We start from the raw sequence: 17,836 nt of genomic DNA, 5'->3' as shown, positions 1-17,836 counted from the left end.
AGCCTTAGCTAGAGACCACATACTATTGAGCGACGTGTACACCGCGTATATGCTTTAACCTGGATAGTGCACAGGCAGTGGGATGTACTTGATGTACACGTCCAGCCTCCACATAGCCAACCTGTGCCTCTTGCTCCGTGGAAAGCAACTGCCTACTAGAGCGAACCTCACCAGTACACGTCATGGTTTGATAGCTCGCGCTCATGAATGAATGTCCCTTACAGGCAATGAATATGCGTAGAAACCTCAAACTCCCCGGCATCCCCGCTGCCCATACCCACGGTGCGCTTTCTAGCGTAATTGTTGATCAAAAGGAATGATGTTTCCTTGTAAAACAATGGGTGCAGCTTACACGTGCTAGAGAACAAGCTTTGGATTGTACCTACCAGCTTTAGGGCAACCAGTTCCTGCACCGAATAAGCATGCTTGCATTTAAGGCATTCCTGGGTAAGATCTCGCCAGGACGACGACGAGCGTGCTGTCATGCCTCGAGGAATAGCGCAAAGCGAATGTGCACCGTCAGACTGGACAAGCCCACGGTCCCAAGTGGGACAGTGAGACAGCTCGCAAAAAGGACCAACGGATTTCTCGAATGTACGTACAATAGGGCGTATTGGCCTTTCCCTCCGTCAGCAATCGGAAAGGGAGCATGAGACCGAAACCCTGTGACTAAACAGTAGCCCACTCTGTCCTTACGGTACGGTATGCACGCCATGTTCACCACGCACAATCATACAGCCTTGTGCTACTGGACACCTGGCCCCGCCCCCACGGCACGCTCTCTCAGCGTGATGGACGGAGGGTACGATGTTCCCCCGGAGTATCAGTGGGTGCCAAAGATCATGCCTGTGATGGCATACGCCAGCGCATGGCTGCCGAACAAATCGATACATGGTAAAAGCATGCTTGCATCTACGATACGGCTGAGCATGATGTTTGCGCAGTCCGTCTCGACACATGAAAGGACTCACGAGCAGGACGTGTCAGACCATGTACACAGGGCTGCAGGCCGGACGGTGAGACTGCTGTGACGCACGCCACTAGAGTACCGGTAAGCCGTCCGGCCCCACCAAACCCTCTTCTAACAAGTACTGCAATAGCTCCCTGCCCTCCTTGTCCAAATCCTCAGGCTCCTCAGGCTCTCCCACCGACTCATCCTCATCCTCAAGCCCTTCCGCCCGGTCCTCCTCGCGCCACTCCTGCCGCTGCTTACGCATTTTCTCCTCGGCAAGCATGTGCCTGATGACGCGGGCCAACGTGTCGTCCCGTGATTGGCCCAACTTTGCCGACTGTCCAGGCCGGATGGAGTCGCCGCCCGCACACGGGTGCACCCTGGACGCATCAGGCACCTGCACGCGACGTTCCGATGCCTCCTTCACGGCCTTGTGCCACTTGGCCCAGCCGCCCTGCTTGTGCAGGAACGATGTGATAAACCTGCGGCAGCAGACAAGGGCGCAACGCAGGGCGGTTACGTAGCAGGGTTGAAGGAACCGCACCAAGGATTTCAAACTTCCATGTTGCTGTTATGGCAAAGGTTGCCATAGCTCGCCAACTGGGGTGCAAAACTTTCACGCACACAAATAGACTCGTGTGAAGGAGCACCACCAGATATATTAAAGGTCCGGAATGACGGCGGTGGTGTAGGAGGACCGACAGGTTGCAGCGCTACTATCAACAAGCCCGCGGCCCCAGGACTTTGGCGTTAGCACACAACGCCCAGAGATATGCTCTTCCCCGTCCCATGACCTCTCAGTTCCCCATGGGTATCGTCAGGCAGCCCATACTAGAGCCCAACCATCAACAGGCAAGCAGACCTCGTGGCGTCCTTACAGCCCAAGAAGCCTACCTATCCGCATGACGCTTCTGGTCTAAATCATCCAGGATACTTCGTATCTCCGTGGGGTTATCGGGAAGAGCAAACTGCCGCAGCCACCGCTGGCCGCCTCCAGGTGGCTTGCGACTGCGGCCGATACTGGTACGCTGGCCTTCGCCCTGATCCACATCCTCATCAGTCGCCTCATCCTGTGACTCCTCGTCGACGGCTCTCAAGTGCGCTAGGCGCTCCAACTGCTCCTGCGTATCCAAGTGTAAAGGATAGCAAGGACGACCGAAACTGCATGAGCTTCCGTTCTCAACCATGCTCCGCCAAGGTGTGCGACATGGGACACAGCACACATCCTCAAGACATAAGAGCATCTGGTCTGGTGGCTCCTTTGTGTATATGAAGGTTCTGGGTTCGATTCCTGATCAGACCCCCAACGTTGTTCAGGAGGTTTAGGTATACTAATGCTGATGAGCTGATGAGGTCTAGAGGATGGACTAAGTCTCGCATGCTAAGATGGTGGTGATAGCTGATCTGTCTCTACGGATGTCGGGTGACTGGATGAGGGGAGGTCTAGTTGGCAGGACCCAAAACCGCCGTCGGTTGTACGGTATAATCAACTTTCAATATATATAGTCCATGGCCTCCCGGCTTTGACGCCCCCCCCCCTCGTGCGGCACTTGTAACTTGTACTACTAAGACTACTGGGAAAGATTTTACCTGCTCGTGTGCCTTCTGTGACCATTTCCGCGCAGCCGCCAAGGTTATGGGTCGACTTGTGGCGGTCCCTCCTGCAGCGGGCGCCGGCTGGCGCCGAAGGACCTTCGACATCAGCGCCCTCTCGTCTCGGTTCCGGACTGATGCGTAAACACGAATGAAGCACTCGCCTGCATCGTTCAACCGGGAAAGGCCCAAGCCAATAAACCAAAATCTTGTCAGGAATGTGAGCGCGAGCCGGCTCGCTCTAGCCACGTTGCTTTTCTGCATGTCACACAGCACGGCGTTCATTTCACTTGCCTACCTGCAGTCTTGCCATGTACGTGCCGCGCGACCTCGCGCCAGAAATTTGGATGCGTCGGATCCGTCTTGAAGTATGCCGTCTGCAGCAGTTTGCATGATATGAAGGTTTTACCGTGTCGCCTTCTTATGCCATACGATGCAGAGCTTAGGGATCAACGCACGCACAATGTGCTTTAACAGGTTGACTACAATGGACTAGTGGCGGACGCCGAATGGACCAACAAACTCTCTGTGCCCTCCTCGTTTACGCTTTGCCCGAGTTAGGTCTATAGTTGCTTAATGAAGGCCCTTCAACCCCAGCCGCATGATTGCCTGACCTGTAGCTCCTGCACCTGCTCCAGTGTCCAGCCATCCTACAACGGATTGAGGAGCGCGAGGGCACGCCGTGGGTAAGTCTACGTCCCTTCCGCCACGAAAGCTGGCCGAACGTAGCACAAGATCCGTGCTGACAGATGAAGTCGAGGCAACACGGTGAAACTCCCCCATGGTGTTGGGCATAGACAGTGGTGCCTAGATCGGCACGTTAGCGGCGAGAAAGCAGGGAACGGAGTGAGCAGCTTGCCCCTCTTATTGCACCACATCAATTCTTGTAGTATTTCACTCTAGGCCCGTCAATGACAATACCTCTTCCCGGTCGGTGATCTCAAGCTCACGCGTCCTGTTCCGCTTCTGGACTCCGTCAGCACGACTGAGGGCGCGGCGAATGGACTCCACGGCGGAGGGTTCCGACGAGGATGCTGGTACAGGGGCTGAAGCGGCTGCTGTGGGCTGGCGATCATGCGCCGCCATGCGGCCGTCGCCGTTCAGAACGCGGTGCGGCTGCTGCTGTGTTGCGGGATGCTCCATTTGTTGGTACTCCCGGTGCTGCTTGTTAACACGATTTGATCGGAGCGATGGTACAACAAACTGCCGCGTTTGCGGCTGCGGCCGTCGTTGCTGTGCTGGTGGCCCAGGCCGACCCCCAGGTTGCGGCACCACAACTCCTTCCGACGAGCCCGGCTGTTGCTCTTGGAACTGATTTCGATGTGGCTGGACTGAAGCAACTTGGCTCGCAGCCGGATGCACGGCAGCTGAGCGCCAGTCACCCGGCCCTTCCTGCACTGACTCCAAAACAGAGCCATGCCATGGGTACTGCTCCTTAGGTTCAAGCTGCCGTGGCAGCTCGTGTAGTGGCTCATGTAAACTAGAAGGGTCCGGGAAGGAGTTCTGCTCCCCACGCTGCGTGGTGGGTACACCAGGCTGCCTCCTTGAGTCACCTTGAGTACCGTGCCCTATATCGCTCTGTGGTTGCCGAAGCTCCGGCTGCCCAGCAGGACGTGCATAGTATGCGCACGCGGGGAACTCCTGCTGTTGTCTTGATCCAGTCTGGTGTCTTGCCGCGTATGGGTCATCCAGCGGCTGACCGTGACACAATTGCATACGGGGCTGCTGGTGTTGCTGTGGTGGAGCCGGCGGTGGTGAAGGCGGCACATCGGTCTGCTGATAGCCAGGGCCGCCATCGTCCACATCTATGGCGTCAACTTGGTCATTGCTGCTGTCGCGATTCGGTTTTAATTCTTCGGCTTCCACGGCAACGTTGGCCACCCGGCTTTCAGGTGCAGCAGCTGCCACTGTAGTCTGCCAGGGGGGCCGCTGGTCACTCCGTGGAGGCCGTGTGTAATGTGAGGCCTGTTGCTCGATGCTTGCAGCTGATCGGTATCGCGCGCTCTGCTGTGGCTGCGGAGGCCCTGTACGGTGCTCGTCAGTGATACTATCAGTAACTTGCGGTTCACATCCACGACTACCGTTCCGCGTTGCAGATGCCGGAGCGTGCCGCTGCCAATGTACATCGCTCTGCACATGGACAATTGGACCTCCTGGTTCACCTTGCGGGATAGGGCGTGGGCCCTCCGGGCACCAACGTATGGCTGGATCCATGCCGTCCCGCGATAGTCCAAAAGCAGTGGGGCCTGCTTGAGCATTCGCATGGCACGAGAGCTCTGCTGTGTCTCTAGCATTATGAGCTAAGCCGTAGCCGTTCTGGGGTTCGGGGTACTTTGGCAGCCCTGCCTGTAGCAAGGAGTCAGGTATACCCTGCCGCTGCGCCCCGTCGTCGCTGCCTACCGCGCCCTGCCGCTCAGCTGCAGATGGCCCGGATTTAACACTTGGGTCCTGGAAAAAAATGAAAGGGGATGTAACATCAACACAATTGCAAGCCCTGATTTTCCTTCGCAGAAAGTTGACAACTGCGGAAAAGATTAGTGATACCAAGTAATACGGCCTTGCCATGGCAACTGCTATACAATGCCAAGCCTCATACGAATATGTGCGAAGTGCGCACTGCAAGGCAATACCCGGCCATAGTCATAACCGGCACTTCCCAAACCCACCTTTCTCGTATGGATGCCGTATCCGTCCCCAATTCCCCCATTGCTGAACTGCAATCCAGACGGCCTGTTATCACTACTAAGTGCGTGGCCGGTGCCGAGCCCACTGCCACCTTGCCGATACTCATCCTCGCCAGCTGTGTTCGACTGATGCCGCTGTAAATCCGTTGGCCGCTGTCGCCATTGCTCCTGCTGGCCACTTCCTGGTAGGCAAGGCACCTGCTCTATAATCGCTGCGTCATAAAAATTACGCATCGTCGTCACGCCCGCTGAAGCTGCTGCAGGCCCATGGAAGAATGCCACCCGGTCGCCGCGGTCAGCAACCATTGGCCCGCGCCTGACCATGTAAGTTGCCCCAGCTTCCTGCGCGACCTTGCTGCGGAGAGCGTCCGTTGGTGGGAACGCAGCTTCAGGTGCGTCAAGAGCCTCAGAGGCACTGTCTCCCTGGTTCGAGTGGGGATCATTCTGCGGTTGAACGCCGTAATCGCGGCCCCGCTGCACGAAAAATCCGCCTGGCCCCTTCGCGCGACCACCACCATGCGTGTGCATCGCGCCGTCAGGGTTCCTATCATCGCCTTCATCGGCCGAGTCCAACTGGGGACCTGGCTGGCTAGTATGCGGCTCCGCGTCGAACCGGGGCGGGGGAGGGATTGGCCTGCAAGGTAGACAAAGCCGTAGCAACGGTGATCATGTAAGTTGGAGGACGAGGCGACCCAGGGGAAAAACATGACGAACAAATCATCCTTAGGCTGTTGACCGCCTGACGCTGAAATGTTTACATTCTACCCTCCAGCGGCTTTGCCATTTTATTTTTGAGCAGAGAATCCTATTCCAGGCGTGTGAAGGCGTAATGCGACGCATTGGTGCTGCTCACCTGGTGTATTGCCTTGGCGCAGCCGCCGCCCTCTGCCCGCCATCCACCTGCATGAGCCGCAGCAATCTGACATCATTGGTGCCTCAAAACGACGCAATGCAAAAGACTATATGCCTGGTGGTTCATTCCCGTATTGCCTTAGTGCAGAACCCCCTAGCACCCGCACAACTTCGCCAGCAATAAGCTAGAATTGTAAGACGGGAGCCCTTTCGCAACCTCCTGGCCGGTTGACTCACCCCTCTGCGGCCAGATCCGGGCGTAATGGCAGCGCGGTTTTGGCTCGCCATCTCGGCGGCATACGTGGTACCGTACTGCTGCTGGACCCTGCATCCATTGCAGTCCTCCGTGGGCCGTCGCTCCATAGGCACATTGGCAAACTGCCGGAGTAGCTCTGCGTTACTCCAGCTGGACGCGCCCATATGCAAACTCGCACCAAAAACCTGCGCCTTGATGGGATGCTTCAGGGCGCCCCCTTTGTCCAATGCTTCCGCGCCCTGCGACCTCGGCAAATTAGACTGTGCCACCGACCCAGCAGGGGAAATCACCTCACGCACGGAAACAGGCAGCTTGTGCAAGATACGTTCTGCCTCGGCAGTTTCACTCACGGGTGACCCGGGAAGGTCGGCCCCGCTTTTGCAAGGGCCTTCCGCCGCATGGTTGCGGGTTGCAGCGGGGCTTGGCATAGTGGCGGTGCCAACACCTTCAGGTGAAGTTGCCGCCACCGGAATCTCCGGGGCGGCGGCAGCTGACGCGGGCGCCGGTTCGTGGTGCTGTACTTCCGCGGGGGTAATGCCCCCAACATCTGGCCCCCAACATGCGCCGTCCCCCTCCCTTGCCAGGTGCTGAAGTTCGTTTTTCTGCGGCTCTGAGGCTACTGGATTCTGGGAGATTTCCTTAACAGCCGCAGCATCCGGACCTACCGGGGCCCGTTTTCGCTTCTTCCTCCTGCCAGCGCATTCGTTGCCCATTACTTGGGGTGCAACGGGCACGCTCGCGTCCATTCGCCGCTGCTGCTCCAGTTGCTGCTCCATTACAACTGGCTGCCGTTCGCCAGACGATCCAGCTTGGCGCATGACATGCGCTGCGGGCCCCCCACTTGTCGATGCATGCACCGCAGCCATTTCTTCGCGGTCAGCATGAGTACCCAGGCTGCGCATCATTCGTTCCACGGGGAGCTGCTGCACCTCTACGGGTCCATCATTCAAGGCCGCACGTGGCCCCGTTAAGCATTTTGCCTCTGCCTTCTCCGCCGCTCCTGCGACAGCGTTGGGAATCACCTGCTGGGCAGAGTTTAGTTCCGTCTGCAGCCCGGGCTGTGCTGCCCGGGGTGCCGCAGCAGCGCCGGCTTTCTTTCGCCGTCCAGCCTTCGCAACGCGTTTACGCTGGCCAGGAGCAGCAGCATCTCCTTTGGCTGTGCGTTCCTCTACACCAGTCCCTAACTTCTGCCTATCCTCCGTAGCCACTGAAGCCAGGGCTTGCATTGCCCAACTGCCGGCTGCCGGCTGACCTGCTCCATCCGGGCCTCCTTGCACCGTTGGTTCTGCTGGACCTTTCCCAGAATCACGACCTGCCGTAGCAGCGTTTTTTCCTTGCGTTGCCGGCTGCTGGGGTGCCGCGGCTGCGTGAGCAATTGCCTGCACGGGGCCCTTTCGTGGGCGCTTCTTGGGCCGGCTGGCTTCATCGTCGTCTTGCGCGTCCTGCGACTCCCTTACTACCGGCAGAGCCTGCATCGGTCCTGCAGCTGGCTGTTGCTGATGCTGCAGCGGTGCTTGCGTAAGACCGGCAGGGGTGGTGGCTGCTGCTACAGCGCTAGGGACGCCTGCAGCTGCTGTGATGCCCGCAGCAGCTGCAGCGGCAGCGCCTCTGGCCGACCTGCGCTTGGCCACCTGTTCTCCAGAAGGGACGTCCGGCGGAATGCGCCCCGATGAAGCTGTCCGTGTCCCGGAGTTCGATGCACCATTAACCCGCTGCCGCACCAAACCTGCACAGGGCTGGGTTTCGGCAGCTTGCTGCGCCGGCTTTGCTGACACACCACGACCTAACCCTCTTGCTTTGCTCGTGGCAGGGAGCCGGTCCTTGTCCAAAACCGGTTGCTGATTAGTGCGGGCTACTGACCCTCGGGTACGACGACCACTGGCCACCGCCGCATCAAGGCCGTCTGCTCCAATCCCTGCTTCTGCTTGGACAGCTGCCGCTGCCACGTCAAGAACCATGATCTTGCTACGCAGCACAGGGTCCCTCGGACGTTGCTTAACCTTGTCAGCATCTCCACGCGCCGATTTCGTCACTTTCGCTAACGTTGGTATCGACGCTGTTTGGGTAGGCCCAGATGCAGCAATCGGGGATAACAGTCCTCCAGCACAGTGTGGCGCAGCAGCCGCAGGTTTGGCCGGCGCTGCACGGCTCTCCGGTTGACATTTGGCTTCCTTCATCATAGGCCCACCACGTGCGGATGCGGCGTCTCCATCAGTCGCACTGGCCGTTAGAGTCGACGCCAGATGCACGTTCGGTTGAGCAGCTGCGTCTGTGGGAGCTGCCTTGCGCATGTGGCTTCGTGTCACGGGTACCTGTGCAGACGGCTTCGAAGCTCCTTCTTGTTCTAATGACGCTCTGCCTGGTGATGCAGTTTCATGCAGTTTCTGGGCCCGATGGGATCGAACAACCGAGTCCTCACGTGTCTGAGGCTGTTCCTGTTGCGCCACGAACTCCTGTGCCCGGTGGCCGCAGACACCACCAGCCCGGTTTTCACGGTCTGAGTCCTCGCTGGCAGCTGCCCCTGCAGCTTCATGCAGCTGATGCAGCGAACAAGCTCGGAGCCCAGAGGGCGCCTGTTGGGCTGTATCTTTGTCCAGGTCATCCGCGAGGCACCGATGAACACCATATCTTCCTGTATAGGCATTTCACGATAAGTCTAGGTTGCGAAGGAAAACAGAAGAAGCGCACCGCATCTTACCCGGGACTGGCGTTGGCCCTGTTCCTGAACGGCGACGAACTTGTACGTCCGGAAAATCAAGAACTTGCGGTACGTTGTCCTTAGGACCTTTCTCGTTTCGCCAATATTCTCGGGGCTTGCTACGTACGCGCCCACTTGTCCGACAGCCCACTCTGTCCGCTGTGAGTGCAGTGAATGGTCCAGGAGATACATCCATGGTGCTGTTTAAGTAGTCAAGATGCTATCCTTGTGAAAGCAAAGCTCCGCTATGCTCAAGCTCTGACGATTTGAACCTGACGTTGGTCAACACCGCGTAACCTATCATCCTCAACGATGTATCAGATAATCCCCACTCAGAGTAACAATATATCGGCATACGGTTGCCCCGCAGCACTGTCATCGAGCGATAAGCGACTGCCGGTTTTGAAGGCACCAACCGTACATCGTCCGATACACCAGGTGCCAGAACAACTGCTAGGCTAAGACTATCTTGAATCGCTGATTGAGACATTTCTATTAGGAAGTATTTTAATTAGCCATGCCGCGAGGGCAGCTAGATGAACTTCGCCTTGCGAATAGCAAATCGTTTCCTCATGCAATCTTCAAGCGACAAATCAAACCTCTATGGCGCTCCTTGCACACCTCAGCTTCGGCCAACAGTAAGCAACCGTCCGCAAGGGGTCTTGCGGTGGCTGGTGCCAAGTATTGTTGCCGTTGCGCCCGCAGCCCAGCATTAACAGTATGCGCTGCTTCAAGCTGCGATAAGTGAGTGGCCCTTGCTCCACTACGCACTGGGGGAATAGCTCTTACGAGTGGCAGGTTGCGGTCCGCTGCGGCAGGCCCAGTACGGCAAGCACGCGGCCACACATAGCAGCTGCACTTATCACAGGTACCTACGCAATAATATTTGGTATAGCGCTGGTGCTGGCGCCCAAAACAGTCTTCGGTGAGTGGCACATTGAACCCGTGGCAACCCAACTTCCTGGCGACCCTCTATGCGCCCCGCGGGCCGTGTCACCCCAGGGTTGCTGTTCAAGTCCGAGACTGTCTCCTCGGGTTGGATACGCGTCGGTGGCATACTTTTCACTCTTATCGGCTGGCAGTATCTGGGAACTGCCCGTGCAGACAGCAAGGTGCGGCATGTCTTAATCGTGATGGAATTTTTCCGCATGGCCCCTTTCGCCTGAAGGCCGAGTCAATTCACGCGTGGGCTGCAGCTTGCTAGTACAAAGCACGTGCATCGCAGCATGCGACGACACTGCATTCCAGCGTGTTTGTGTCCGTTATTTTGCGCCTGAGCCCGCTGAGAGCCTTGCCCTGATGCGGTGTTGTAGGGGCAGGGAGCACGTGGCTTCTATTGCGCCACGGTGTGGTCACGCCTGGCACTATCGGCGGCATTCGTGATGCTTGTGGCGACAGGACAGTCCCCTGCTGGTCTCCTGGTGTTGGCGGGTATCAACACCTTGGGCGCGGCATCCATGCACCTGGCTCTCAGTCGCAGCGTCGCAGCCAAGGACAATGAGCCCGAGAAGGGGTCGAGTCGGTCATGCGCGTCATGACGTGGTACGTTTGGCAGGTTGAACATGGTCGCAAGGTTAGGTATGATACAATTGTGGAAGAGTTTTGAAGCTAGAATCTTTTGGAACCTTAATGCTGAGATGACTTACAGCAGGTGGGTGGATCGGGCAGGCATTGCATAACTTGCATGATCAAAATGTTCTCTATTGAGCAGTGTATACTGTGTTCCCTTAACCATGGTGCTCGTAATGGTTGCTTTAAATGTGTGCTTATGCGTCTTTGTCTCTGCGTACACACGTGTTATTGGCGTGATCCGAACAGATCTGAAAAGGAGGCAGCAGCTTACTATGGTAAGTCGCCCGTCATGCTGAGGACGGATAGCTGCCCTAAATTGCACCAACTGATAAATTTATTGGCAGTTTGTTGACGCAGCAGTATCTATGTTGTTACAGGGTGGTTAACTTCGCCAGCGGCCCCCTTTCCCGGGGCAGTCCCTGCTCTCCCCTGCTAGAGGGGCACCCTAATCTGTGACCCCATCCGACTTCAGAATGTATTCGTTGGGTTCGGCAACTCACCACCAGCATCCAACCAAATCTAGCGGATCAACGGCGCATCAACTTAGTTCCTGGTCAGCTCGCAAGCTGATATTATCACGTCCTACATCGTCCATATGATGGGGGGCCACCCCATTTCAACACTCCTCAAACACCCGAGGAGCCGGCAGGCGGATTTGTCCCCGGGTCGGCCGGGAGCAGAAGTCAGGCCTTAACCTCTGCCAGCCGCCTACCTAGTAGTATATCACACGGATGCTCCTGGTTCACCAGTGGCCCTGTGTATCCTGATGTACCTAACGTTGCTGCCGACAGATTTTATGGTAGAACCGGTATGGAAGCATTGCTGTGGATTATGGTCGTAACGGGCGATGGGGCCTCTATCGCACAGATGGTTGGTAGTTGTAGTTGTCGTTGCAGTGGAGCCTGGCTGGTGTGCAACACCTAAACGACGTTGTGTAGGTATAATCTGTGTCGTGTAGTCGGTCTTCATTGCACGCTTTTGTTCGGAGCAATATTCACACCTGTAGGATCACAAGTGCGTATGTGTACACAAGGATTGAGATAAATCCGCCAAACCCCTGCCAGTTGCTTCTTCCGTTCAGCCGTTCCGTGGCTTAGCTCGTCTCGTTTCGAGGCGTGCTGCCATGCTAGCAAGTCCATCTACCCATCTCGTCCCAGTGTCTGCAATGCATACCGACAATTAGGCGATCCCTGTACACGTGCTTGACCGCTTTGGAAGATTCCGATGGATTGGCACCCCATGCTTCTACGGGCCATGCTACGTAACTGGAGCACATCTGGGATCCATTCTCACGGATCTCGGTGCTTAAGTCTGCAATTCTCCCAGTGTGCACGCCAGCGTGGCCGTGTCTCAACCCAAATGCTTGCTTACGTGTAGGCACCATGCTTCTCCACAATCCCAACCCACGTCTTCTGCCTGCAGCCTCTCACTTCAACCAGTCGAAACAGAGTTCCCCAGTCGGACAGAGTTTAGGCCAGGGCAGTCCCCAAAAAAACGCCGCCAGAAGGCATGCTCCACCTGTTGCAACAGCGTTCTCCCTGCCTCGTGAACACAAAAAAACTCCCAAAAACTACCTTAAGCTACGTTCCATGCACCCATTGTGTGTGCATCCGAAACAACTTTGACCATGTTACATCCTCGTCGGACTCCGAAGCGCTGCTTGCATGCATCTTCCCTAGGCGATCCATATGGCCTTACGATGGCCACTATTTTCACCAGCGAAAACGAAACATATGAGATCCTTCCGACGGGAAATGCCATACCGTGATCCTTTGGCAGCCAAACTTAAAACAAATAAAGGGCGAAGGCAAAGTGCCACCCTGCGTGCCACCACCGTGCGCCTGTACAGCTCCCACGAGTTAAATTACATTTGTATGGAATTTGTATGGATGTACCTGCCACTTTCCATACCCCTCCCAAAACGTGGCGTTAGCCACCCCTCAGGGGCCAATGCAGAATTAAGCGCTGGCGGTGACGGGCGTGCGGACCTCCGCAACCGCGCCAGCTGGCATAGGAGACGACGGCAAAGCCTTGCTGCCCGCCATCATTCCATACTCCATAAGCCCCTTGGCGAATGCCTTTGTCGGGAGGGAAAGGGAGCTGAAGTGAGCCGAAAGCGAAGTAGGAAAGGCGTGTGGACATTATAATCGCGATGGCCGGCCGACATGAAACATGGGGCACGTGCGTTGAGTGTGACCAAGCAGGCATGACTCCTTACCCCGGGGGAATACTGTTCGGCAGCCCCGGGGTACGCTCACCAGCACGCGAAAGGAGGTACCTAAAGCCGAGAAATCCAAACTCGACGCGAGCTGCACATGATCTATCAGCAGTGGCTGCTTTCCATGAAAAAGATCGCCATATATGTGCAGATACGTTTTAACAGCTCGTGTATCCCTGAACAGCCCTCTGCCGAGCCGCCAGGACCCTCATCCCCAGCCTAACATCCACCACCGAGTAAACACCAACGAAGCAATGTCCAACCTTGAACTTCCTCCACCAGCCCATCCCCTGTACGTCCAATTGACTGCCACCCTTCAGGCCACCATCCCCGCTTGGGCCTCCACCGGGGCATCAAACCACCAGCAAGCCCAGGGAGAAAGTACGTTCCACTTGGCCCCAAACCCTGAAGTCTGGTTTCCCTAACACGCTCCATACCTGGTGCATGCGCTCAATCGTAACAATCTCGCGCACAGTCTTGTACCAGATCCGGGGCCCCTTGGACACCACTATCCACGGGTCAAACACGCCGACCCAGATGGAGTGACGCCACGAGGCCAGCGTGTTCTTGTTCCAGTTATCCGTATGTACGTTCTGCAGCTTGCCGGTGCCCTGTCGCACGGTAAACAATGCGCAAGGAGGTGAAGTTGGCGGATACATTAGGAAGAGAAAGCGACTCCGGAACGAGTGCGGAATGGCGGGTTGCAGTTGGAGGCTGCGTGATGACGGAGCTAGCAGGAAATTTTACGATGTAAAGGACTAAGCCCGCCTAATCCAATGCCCGGCATAGGAACAGCACGCTTGTTCGTGCTTGTCAGTCATGAATGAGAACTTCAAGCGAGGGGTATGACTCTTAGCTGCAAAAGCACCGACATATATGGCTGCGACAGAAACAGCCTCCGCGGAACCCCAGAACACCTCCTCACAGAGCGGCTGCCAGAGCTCGCCAGCTATGGGGCTATGCGACGAATTGCAAGCGACAACGCCAACCCCAAAACAGACGCTTCCAGTTTGAGAACAGGTCTTCGGGCTGTCCGCAAAGGTGACAATTTCGTTCGAACCGTGGAGCCCTCTCCTCGGGTATGCCTCCTTTCCCACTGCGTGCGCAACCTTTGTCCTGGCCTCAAGTCTCTGAAACCCTGCCCGCTTCGCCTCGCTTTGCCGCAAAGTATCCCGCCCACAGCTCCGCAAGCAAAAGCGACAGACCTCTCCCAGTAACTGCCCGCACCTTCATGAGCCGCTCGAACTCCTGGATGGAGATGAAGTACGGGTGCGCCCACTCGTCATACAGGAACTGCAGGTCCTCCTTGTCCTGGGCGGTGAAGGGCGCCTCCGGCGTCTCCTCGCGCTGGCACCAGCACGCAATGACCAGCGTGCCGCCTGGCTTGAGCACCCTCGTCATTTCCTCGACATACTTCTTCTTGTCGGGCATGTGCTCACCGCTTTCGCATGCCCACACCAGATCGAACGTGTCGTCGGGAAACTCCATCGCCAGAGCGTCCATGACCTAACTCGCGCATAAAAAGCAAAAAAACACCCGTGTGATGCCATTTGACGGATGATTCTTACAATACGCAACGGCCGACGAAGGCTGGAACCCGCGATTCCAGCAAACACGAACACAACAAGCCAAAACACATATGGGCATAGCCTATGAGCTCCAAGTCAACGCTTGGGGCCCTGGCGGGTATATGAGAGTGCGTTAATAGCAAGTGCAATCATTACCCCAGTAGCGAGTAAGCCCAGTGGAGCCCAGTCGCCATGTGGGTTGCATCGTCGTGTCGCATACCAGGACGCCCACAGTGTATGGGCCGCACCACGCAACTGAGGCGATAATGACACCCACAAGGCCCACAGGAAGCCCTCCACGATGGCGCCACCTCTCATGCTACGTACAGCGTCCATCATTTCTATGCCCCACACACCGCACCTTACCCTAGCTCTGGTCGTCCACACCGTTCCACGCATACGCAGCATGTATCATGACGTCCGTTTCATAGCACGGACCTCCGGTCCGTGTTCCAGATCCCAGACCCTCCCTCGGACATTCTCTCTCTGCCCTGTTACCGCAACCCCAAACCTACCGCCTGTGATAACCGATGACAGGCCACGGCTGCACTGCCTTATGCCATTCTGTCTGGTCCATTCCATGGGCCAGTGGACATAATACATCAAGTTTTACGCCGCCCAATCATCCCACGAAATACTTTCCAGCCTAGTGTAATTACCTGGAACTGCACGTTGTTGACCCCCTGCTGCTGGGCGAGCTCCGTTCCGCGCGCAACTTGCTTGGGCGACAACGTGATACCTGCAGCAGGATGTGTGTGGGAGGGGGGAGAAGGAGGGCAGGAAGAGGAATGAGGAAGAGCTTTAACAGTAGACCGGAAGTGTGTAAGGAAGAGCAGCCTTACGCCTGACATTTGCACTGGGTGGGTGGCAAGGGCAGAGGGCTTAGGGGCTCGGCAGGGATGGCGCTTTGGGCGCTCTGGTCGAGAGGAAACGTATGACAAAACAGGGCTAAGGGAGATATATGACATCCCTCGGCTTCCTGGCTAAACGATGGTGGGCGTGAAGACAAAGAAGCCACGACCACCTGTAACGCAACGGTCAAATGCGCTGCAGCACGGACTTCACGTCCAGCCACCCTCCAGTATTTCTTGGAACGAGTCGCAGACAAGATGGTCCATCCTTCGAAGCCCACCTGTGACGCTTGCTTCCTTGAACTTCTTCGCGAGGTGTCGACTAGTCCCGCCAAACCCACAGCCAACGTCGAGAATTTTCTTAGGGTCCTGGGCGCCGCTGAATTTTAGCATTTCATCAACAAAATCAAATTTCGCCTGCTTGAAGTCTTTCTTAAGGTACCCTCGCGCCAGCTCCTCGTCGGAGTAGTAACCCAGATGTATATGCTCGCCCCAGTAGTATTCGAGGACGCCCTCCTCCGTCCATGCATCATACTCCTTGCCGACATTGTTATCATACTTGCGTGAGGGAGTGTCAAGGACGCGCTTAAGTGCGAACAACGTCAGGCCCAGTCCAGCGACGGCTGCCAAAACGGTTGCGTCGATGCCAGCAACGCCTTGAGTTGCGCTCGTTGATGTAGAGCAACACGCCGCTTCGCTAACCGAATACAACTCTCGTGCTGAACGACCAGCATGTGTGCCTGAAGCTGAGGCCATAGCCTCAGATGATACATCCGATTGCCGACCAGCTGAGGCTATCGTTAGCCTCTTGCAAGATGACCGAATCAGCGGTGCAGTAACATGATTTTGCTGCTGCAACCTAAGCGGATTTGCCCGACCAAGTTCCCCTTGCAAAGCAAACATTGTCTCCTACCAAACAGCTGAGTTTAAAATTAGCATACAACTTGCAAATAAAACGCGATTTGCAAAGGTAAATACAATGCAAATCCGAGCGTTGTGCTAACCCTTGGTCGAGCGAGAAAACTAACCCGTACGATTTCCAGCCTGAGGTCACAAAAAGTCTTGTGCAGCAATTCGACCGCAAGGCCACCGTGTCGCCTGAACCTATCAGGCCCATGTCGCGAACTTCTTTTGAAATTTACTGCGCTGCCGGTCACAGGCAAGTCCTGTAGCCCTATCCTGCATCGAGTTCCTCCTGCTGTATTGACGCGCAGCGATCATAGAGAGGCGGAACAGCATGATACATGCTTGTCTCACCACGATATTGTTCGCGCTTTCGCAAAACACACAAGCCTCCTACTACCACGCCACCTTTCACCTCAGCCACCTCCCACCGAAACCCAGGGCCCCCTCACTGCCACGAAAATTCTGCGGTGCATTTCTTGAAGAGGAAGTCCCGCCCATTTATGTGAAACACGCAATCACGCATAGCAACCTTCCAGCGGTTCTTCATTTTGTTGACTTTCTCAAACTGTCCAATCATAAGATTCTCCACAACCTCCTCCTCCTCGTTATCGTCGTGCTCGTCCTCCGACAGCACTTCGTCGCCCTCTGGGGCAGCCTCGCCTTCTGCGCCCGCGCTTGAACCTGCGCCATCCGCCCCACCATCCGCCGCACCATCCGCCGTGCCGTCGTCACCATCCCGCTGGGGGATTGTGCCCTGGCCGTAATACCCGAAGTGCTGCTGCGCTTGTGGCTGCTGGGCCGCCGCAGCCGCCATAGCTACCTGCGGTGGCGCCAACTGCGCCTGCTGGAGGGGCTGCTGCTGCTGCTGCTGCAACTGCTCCTGTTTCAAAGCATACTGCGCTAGCTGCTGTTGCTGCAGCTGTAGCTGTTGTTGCTGCTGCTGTTGCTGCTGTTGTAGCTGCAGCTGCTGCTGTTGCTGAAGCTGAAGGGTCTGCTGCTGCAAGTGCTGGGTGTAGGCCACAAAGAACTGCTGTGCCATCTGGAGCGCAGGGTTCAGAATAGCGGGGACGGCGGTTGGTGGCTCGGGCTGCTTCCGCTTGCCGAGGCAACTGGGGCCCGCACCATCGTCATCATCAACCCCACCACGGTCGCCAAGAGGACCTCCGCGTCTGCATATGAGGCATTAACAGTGGAACAAGCAGGAGCGTGAGAGCAGCACTTCCGCACCAGACAGCCGGCACGTGTTCCCAATACTTACTGCATCTGGGCCATCAGGAGGTCATCGTTAGTGTCATGCTCATCGCGAATGAGTCCTTGCTGCTTTAACTTCTCCTCCCACTTCTGCTTTAGTTCCATGAGAACGGACCTGCGTGCCCGACCCGATGCAAGTGCATCAGGACGCTAATTAAATCTACAATATAATTAGCACAGAGCCGCTCACTCATCAATATTGGCCGCCTGGAACTCCGGCGCCATCCCGGCCACGACGTCGTCCACCACCCACTTGTAAATACTGGAGGCGTCTCCCTTCATGATCCAATAGTGTTGGACCTGAAATAGTCGGTAACACGGGCGACGTGCCGCAAACAAGTATGGGTTTCTACAAATTTTGTTTGTGAGCGTTTCCGCCTTGTGACAAATAGTTTATTTTAAGGCTTGAGATACATGAACATATGGAAGGCCGTC

The 17,836-nt window shown here is 56.4% G+C and overlaps 3 protein-coding genes across 3 annotated transcripts; 1 reads left to right on the top strand and 2 right to left on the bottom strand.

Annotated features, from left to right (window-relative positions):
* Positions 1 to 1,040: 1,040 nt before the first annotated feature.
* On the bottom strand, positions 1,041 to 9,227 carry VOLCADRAFT_93053 (uncharacterized protein; the record flags this gene model as incomplete). Its single annotated transcript, XM_002952321.1, has 10 exons — positions 1,041 to 1,434; positions 1,847 to 2,073; positions 2,543 to 2,709; positions 2,844 to 2,922; positions 3,160 to 3,195; positions 3,467 to 4,993; positions 5,212 to 5,863; positions 6,083 to 6,129; positions 6,319 to 8,969; positions 9,026 to 9,227. The coding sequence occupies 10 exons, from the start codon at positions 9,225 to 9,227 to the stop codon at positions 1,041 to 1,043; spliced, it is 5,982 nt and encodes a 1,993-aa protein (XP_002952367.1).
* Positions 9,228 to 9,638: 411 nt separating this feature from the next.
* On the top strand, positions 9,639 to 10,573 carry VOLCADRAFT_93052 (uncharacterized protein; the record flags this gene model as incomplete). The annotated part of the gene is made up of 5 exons (XM_002952398.1): positions 9,639 to 9,673; positions 9,741 to 9,779; positions 9,854 to 9,960; positions 10,038 to 10,147; positions 10,349 to 10,573. The coding sequence occupies 5 exons, from the start codon at positions 9,639 to 9,641 to the stop codon at positions 10,571 to 10,573; spliced, it is 516 nt and encodes a 171-aa protein (XP_002952444.1).
* A 391-nt stretch (positions 10,574 to 10,964) lies between these two features.
* Positions 10,965 to 17,693, bottom strand: VOLCADRAFT_105494 (uncharacterized protein). The gene is made up of 7 exons (XM_002952320.1): positions 17,592 to 17,693; positions 17,409 to 17,516; positions 15,526 to 17,319; positions 15,053 to 15,132; positions 14,053 to 14,331; positions 13,263 to 13,436; positions 10,965 to 12,685 (listed from the first exon to the last, which is right to left on the bottom strand). The coding sequence occupies exons 3-7, from the start codon at positions 16,145 to 16,147 to the stop codon at positions 12,566 to 12,568; spliced, it is 1,275 nt and encodes a 424-aa protein (XP_002952366.1). The 5' UTR covers positions 16,148 to 17,319; positions 17,409 to 17,516; positions 17,592 to 17,693; the 3' UTR covers positions 10,965 to 12,565.
* Positions 17,694 to 17,836: the final 143 nt, after the last annotated feature.

This window comes from Volvox carteri (assembly GCF_000143455.1).
Source record: "Volvox carteri f. nagariensis unplaced genomic scaffold VOLCAscaffold_29, whole genome shotgun sequence".
In the NCBI taxonomy this organism is placed as follows: domain Eukaryota; kingdom Viridiplantae; phylum Chlorophyta; class Chlorophyceae; order Chlamydomonadales; family Volvocaceae; genus Volvox; species Volvox carteri.
The sequence above is the reverse complement of the archived record's forward strand: the minus strand, read 5'-3'. Positions and strand labels throughout refer to the sequence as shown.